This window comes from Chenopodium quinoa, unplaced genomic scaffold (assembly GCF_001683475.1).
Source record: "Chenopodium quinoa cultivar QQ74 unplaced genomic scaffold, ASM168347v1, whole genome shotgun sequence".
Taxonomy (NCBI): Eukaryota; Viridiplantae; Streptophyta; class Magnoliopsida; order Caryophyllales; family Amaranthaceae; genus Chenopodium; species Chenopodium quinoa.
Window position 1 is genome coordinate 774,851 of NW_018745030.1, and position 6,062 is coordinate 780,912.

At 33.9% G+C, this 6,062-nt stretch overlaps 1 protein-coding gene across 1 annotated transcript; it reads left to right on the forward strand.

Annotated features, from left to right (window-relative positions):
• The first annotated feature begins 37 nt into the window (after window positions 1-37).
• LOC110709096 lies at window positions 38-2,817 on the forward strand. The gene is made up of 6 exons (XM_021887311.1): window positions 38-308; window positions 471-674; window positions 812-1,403; window positions 1,672-1,997; window positions 2,379-2,683; window positions 2,794-2,817. The coding sequence occupies exons 1-6, from the start codon at window positions 38-40 to the stop codon at window positions 2,815-2,817; spliced, it is 1,722 nt and encodes a 573-aa protein (XP_021743003.1).
• The last annotated feature ends 3,245 nt before the right edge of the window (window positions 2,818-6,062 follow it).

Here is a 6,062-nt window from a genome sequence, read left to right on the forward strand (position 1 = left end):
AGCACATGTTTTATTTGTGAAGAAGAAAGATGGAAGCATGAGGTTGTGCATTGATTATAGGGAGTTAAATAATGTGACGATAAAGAATAAGTACCCACTTCCCAAGATCGATTATTTGTTTGATCAATTAAAGGGAGCTAGTGTGATTTCCAAGATTGATTTTCGTTTGGGGTATCATCAACTAAGCGTTGCTGATAAGGACATTCCTAAGACTGCTTTTAGGACTAGATATGGGCACTATGAGTTTACAGTCATGCCTTTTGGGTTGACCAATACACCTGTAATATTTTATGGATTTGATGAATCGAGTATTCCATGAATATTTGGATAAGTTTGTGGTTGTTTTAATTGATGATATTTTAGTATACTCGAAAAGTAAGGAAGAACATAAGGAGAATTTGAGAACAGTGCTGAGAACTCTTAGAGATAATAAGTGTATGCTAAGTTTTCGAAGTGCGAATTTTGGTTAGAGAAGGTTGCAGTTTTGGGACATTATGTGTCTAAAGATGGTGTTTATGTGGACCCAAAAAAGGTTCAAGCAGTGAGTGAATGGTCTACGCCTAAGAATGTGTCTGACATAAGGAGTTTCTTGGGACTAGCTGGCTACTACAGAAGATTTGTGAAGGATTTCTCGAAGATTGCTAGACCCTTAACTACCTTGATAAAGAAGGAAAGTAAGTTTGAATGGGATGAGAAGTGTGAACAAGCCTTTCAAACTCTTAAAAAGCATTTAACCACCGCGCCTGTTTTAACCTTACCTGATGGAAGTGATGGATTTGAGTATATAGTGATGCTTTAAAGAATGGATTAGGGTGTGTGTTGCAACAAAATGGGAAAGTGATAGCTCATGCTTCTCGCCAACTAAAATCTCATGAAGTTAATTACCCTACACATGATCTTGAACTTGCGGCTATAGTGTTTGCATTGAAGATTTGGAGACATAATTTGTTTGGAGTAAAGTGTAAGATCTTTACGGATCACAAGAGTTTCAAATATATCTGTACTCAGACAAATATCAATATGAGACAACGGCGTTGGTTGGAATTGTTCAATGACTATGACGTGAACATAGAATACCATGAAGGGAAAGAAAATGTTGTTGCAGATGCCTTGAGTAGGAAATCAAGTCATGGTGTGAATGCTTTAATCGTGCCTCACAAGTTATGTGAAGATATGAAGCGTTTGAACTTAGAGGTTGTGACATATGGTGAAGTAGAAGCAAGGTTGAGTGCTCTCTCAATTGGGAGTTCATTGTTGGGCGAAATAAAAGAGAGTCAAAAAGGTGATGAAGGAATCCAATTGATTAAGGAAAAAATGAGCCAAGGGAAGAATTTAGATTTCACGATCCATGATGATGAAAGTTTAGTTACAAGGAACCATGGTGTATACCGGAAAAGTGTGAGGTTTTAAAGAGAATTAAAAAATCATGGAAGAAAGCCACAATACTCCATATTCAGTGCACCTAGGAGGGGATAAGTTGTACAAGGACTTGAAAATGTTATTTTGGTGGCAAAATATGAAAAGAGAAGGAGTCGATTTTGTGAGTAAATGCTTGACTTGTCAAAAGGTAAAAATTGATCACATGAGGCCTAGGGGAAAGGTTCAATCTTTGGAGATTCCATGTTGGAAATGGGATTCGGCATCCATGAATTTTGTCACATGATTGCCTAGAACCAAAAGTGGCAATGACACTATTTGGGTGATTGTAAATCGACTTACAAAGTCTGCAATATTTATTCCAATAAAGGAAAATTGGAAGAAGAAACAATTGGCAAAGGTCTACGTGAAGAATGTAGTTCAACTACATGGAGTGCCTAAAGACATCATTTCCGATAGAGATTCAAGGTTCTTGTCAAAATTTTGGCAAAAGGTTCAAGCCAACTTGGGAACAACACTGAAAATGAGTACTGTGTTCCACCTAGCAATGGATGGACAGAATAAAAGGATCAACCAAACCATAGAGGATATGCTAAGGGCGTGTGCATTGGATTTTCAAGGTACTTGGGAGGATCATTTGGATTTGATTGAGTTTTCTAACAATAATGGCTACGATGCTTGAATTGGAATGGCACCTTTCAAAGCATTGTATGGTCAAAAGTGTAGAAGTCTTATATGTTGGAATGACTGCAGTGAGAATCTTGTTCGAGGTACAAAGTATATTGAGGAAATAGTGAATAAAGTGAAGTTGATTCGTTGAAGAATCCAAGCTGCACAAGATAAGCAGAAAAGTTATGTCGATTTGAAAAGGCAAGACAATAAGTTTAATGTAGGTGATAAATTTTTGAAGGTCTCACCTAGAAAAGGAGTGATGAGATTTGGAAAGAAGGGCAAATTGAGTGCCAAGTATGTGAGTCCTTAAGAAATTTTGGAACGTGTAGGCAAAGTTACTTACAAATTGGCATTACCTATGGAGTTTGAGAAAATGCATGATGTGTTACATATCTCTCAATTGAAAAAGTATGTTCCTTATTCTAAGCACGTGCTACAACTTGAATCGATTCAGTTGGATGAGACTTTAACTTATGATGAAAAGCCTGTGAAATTTTTTTATCATAAGGTGCGTAGTACACTTAATAAGGATGTGAAAATTGTTAAAGTTCTTTGGTTAAACCAAGAGTATGAGGAAGTTACTTGGGAGGCCGAGGACTATATGAGAAAGAGATACCCTGAGTTATTTGATGAGGTGAGTTACGAGGGCGTAACTCTTGTTCTTTAAGGGGGGTAGAATGCGTATAATTTCGCGCTTTTTTCCTTATTCTATGCTATTTTGTGTTGTTTTTATACTTTTCATAGCTATGGTATTGCTTATCTATCTAGTGAAGTGCATAAATTGGGATGATGATAAGGTATTAGTGTCGATATTATGACACAATTGGAATTCTAGAAAGATAATTTTGAAAATTTTGAAATGGCTTTATGTAAAATTTTTGCAATTTAAAGGATTTTGTGCTAATTTTCGGGACAAAACTTCTTTTAAGAGGGGTAGATTGTAATTCCCTATATTTTTAAATATTTTATAAATGAAATTTTATTTTATTTATAATATTATTCGTACTTTTCCGGAATTTAATTTCAAAAGATTCAAATTATTAAGTTGGGTTGAAAATTATTTTAGTACAAACTATTTATGAACCTTCATTTTATAATTCATGTTAATACAAATACAACCTAGTCCATTTCATTCATTTGGCCCATTATTTTATGAGGCCCAATCTTCCTACTTATTCTTGAACTCTCTCTCCTATAAATACCCCATACATTACCAAATTTTGCCCCACACAAAAGTATAGTCTTATTTTCTTTCTCCTTTATTTTATTTTTCCTTTATTTTCTTTTTCTTTTTTTCCTTTTCTTTTTTTTCTTTTCTTTCTTTCCCTTTCCTTCTTTCCCTTTCCTTATTTTATACGTGAGCAATGGCTCATTTTCTCAATGCTGCCACCCCTTGCCACTATTCATTGCTGCCGGATTCCGGCTGCCGTCGCCACTTTTGTCGGCCGGCGACCCGCCGGGTTAGCCACGACCCACGTGGTTTTCCTCTTCTTCTTTCTCCCTTGTTTTATTCACCTTGTATAAATTTTAATGTATTAGTTTTGTGGTTTTAATTTTATAGTATAAAGACTATATTTTTAGTATCAAATTATATTTTGATGATATAAATATTATAAATTTTGGATTATAATTGTTGTTATATTTTTCGGATTTGGTGATTTTAAAACCTAGGGTTTCAATTATTTAAATTGGGATTTTAGGTTTCTAATAATCAATTAATTTGGGGCTTTTGTCCCAATTCAATTTACATTGATTAATTAAGCTTAAAAACTTGTTTTAATGGAAGTTTTAAGGAGTTTTAATTTAATTATATTGCTAGAAATTTGATTAAGAATTAATTTACTGTTGTTGGTTGTTTTCTAGGAAGTGATTATTCCCTAGGAGACTTTTAAGTGATTAAAAGTGGCACAAAGGATTGTTTACACGAGGTACGTACATGTCTAATTCGTTGTAAGTAGTATCATGTTTTGGTACCAAAAGGAAACAAATTAGTTTCATGTTTAGAGAACACTTGGATTGAAATTGTTTGGTTGCACATTTAATTAATTCATGTGCTTATGTTTATGAGACATGTTTTGGTGAATTGATTATGTTTGTATGGAATTATGGATATAAGCATGTTGAATTACATTGGATTAATTATTTGTTTGGAATGTTGATACAAACATGTTTTTATTGGATTGTTTTATTAACCATATTTTTATTATTGAAGGATTTGAATTAAATGGTTTAAGTGAAATGAATTTATTAATTATTTCACAAGGTTATTATTATTTTATTTGTTACTCAAACATGACTTGTTAGTATATTGAGCAAAAATGGATGAAGCCGAAATGGCTAGGTGGGTTGACTATGTTCAACAATTTTTGATAATTTGGAGTTTAAAGAAGCTAAAGGTCAATTTGTGATGTGAACACCATTGTCCTAAATAAGATTAAAAGTGAATTGATGTATGATTGTTATGTACGGTCTACTTGAATGAGTCGGCTATTAATTAGATTTGTAAACACGTAAAGTGAAACAAGGATGATCAATAAAACTCTAGAAAGTGTGCACTTCTAGAGTATTGACAATTATGGGTTGGGGTACACGATGGTAGCCCGTGGCTTTTCGAGGCTAGTTTGATCAACATGTCCTCTTCTATTTTCGTATTTACATTTTTATTTTATAATGAAATTTAGATGAGATCCTTGACTAACTTTTTGAGAATTTATGAGTGTCATAAATGGCACCCATTTAATGAGCATTTGGGTTGTTTTTATCTTCTTTTCATAGCTTTCCTTCTTAATAAATACATAGTTTTATGCTTTTGCTCTTTATTTTACCTTTTCTCTCTTATTTTGTGGTTTTGTGCATTTGATGGGTTTTCTAGTCTTTTCTCCATTTTTTCTCTCTTTTTGTGGTTGTAGGTATTATACAAGGTTTAGGTCTTGATTAAGATGGATTACTAAGGTATATGATGCTTTTGGAGCAAGCTTATTGCAATAGGAAAACTCAAGATGCAAGGAAGTGGATTATCCAAGTTCTAACTCTTGCGCTCTCAAGTCGTGCTCTCATAAAGATAGGGTGTTGAACCCACTACCAAGCCCCTTAGCAAACGCACAAAGCCTCGAGAAGAATTGAAGAAACCAAGAGAAGCGCAGGCGCGCGGCCACCTTCGGGTCCCTATTTCGATCGTCTTCGTTTCGCGCCTCCTATAAATACCTATTTGTAACCCAATTTTTGTAAGTAATTAGAGATTAAAATTAGATGATAATTTTAGCTTAGTTGAGAGATTCTCTCTGTAGTTTTAGGTTTAGTTTAGGAGTAGATTTAGAGAGAGAAAGTGAGGAATGTCAATAGTGATTGAGAGATTGAAGATTCAATGGTGATAATTGTGTTGAAGATCTTCTTTATTATCCATGAGCATTTCTAACTCTATCTCATTTTATTGCTTTGTTTGATTTCATATTTTTTTGGTTTGATTTTGATGTTTGATTGTTGGTAGTGTATTTGTTCTCCATATTTTGTTGATACTTGATTTCCTTAGTTCTTAATTGATTACATGATGATGTTAGAGCGGTTATTTGGCTAGCGATTGGGTAAAACTTGTATGATTGATTAATTGTGCTTAATTTGGGAATTGTGTTGATTAATTGTTGATATTAAAGTGATTAATGGAAATTGTGCATGTGTGTAATTTGATAGGCCTTGAGAATTATGCTAGATTGCATTGTAATTTCTAATGATACGGACCATTGATTTAAGAATTGCAATTGTCAATTGAGTTTAATTTGTGAGTTTACTAGTTAGTGTCTCTCGTAATTGGCGCTAGTTAGACCCCTAGGAAATAGCTTGTCGAGCTCTTTTGATTGCTCTTTTGCAACTATGAATTTACATGTTGTTCCCAAGTTGCTATAATTTTCATGATTACTTGTTGATCCCCATTCCCTAGTGCTTTATTTGTTTGGTTTCTTTGTTTGTTAGTTGTTAGTATTCTCTCTTTATCTTTGCCTTCGACCTAGTTTAGGCGC

What these genes read in the sequence shown, in the direction of transcription:
- LOC110709096 (XM_021887311.1), top strand. Translation starts at nt 38, where the DNA reads ATGAGGTTGTGCATTGATTATAGGGAGTTAAATAATGTGACGATAAAG. An exon ending in TACCTTGATAAAGAAGGAAA is followed by an intron (nt 675 to 811) that starts GTAAGTTTGAAT and finishes AGAATGGATTAG; the next exon opens with GGTGTGTGTTGCAACAAAAT. An exon ending in GTATACCGGAAAAGTGTGAG is followed by an intron (nt 1,404 to 1,671) that starts GTTTTAAAGAGA and finishes ATGATTGCCTAG; the next exon opens with AACCAAAAGTGGCAATGACA.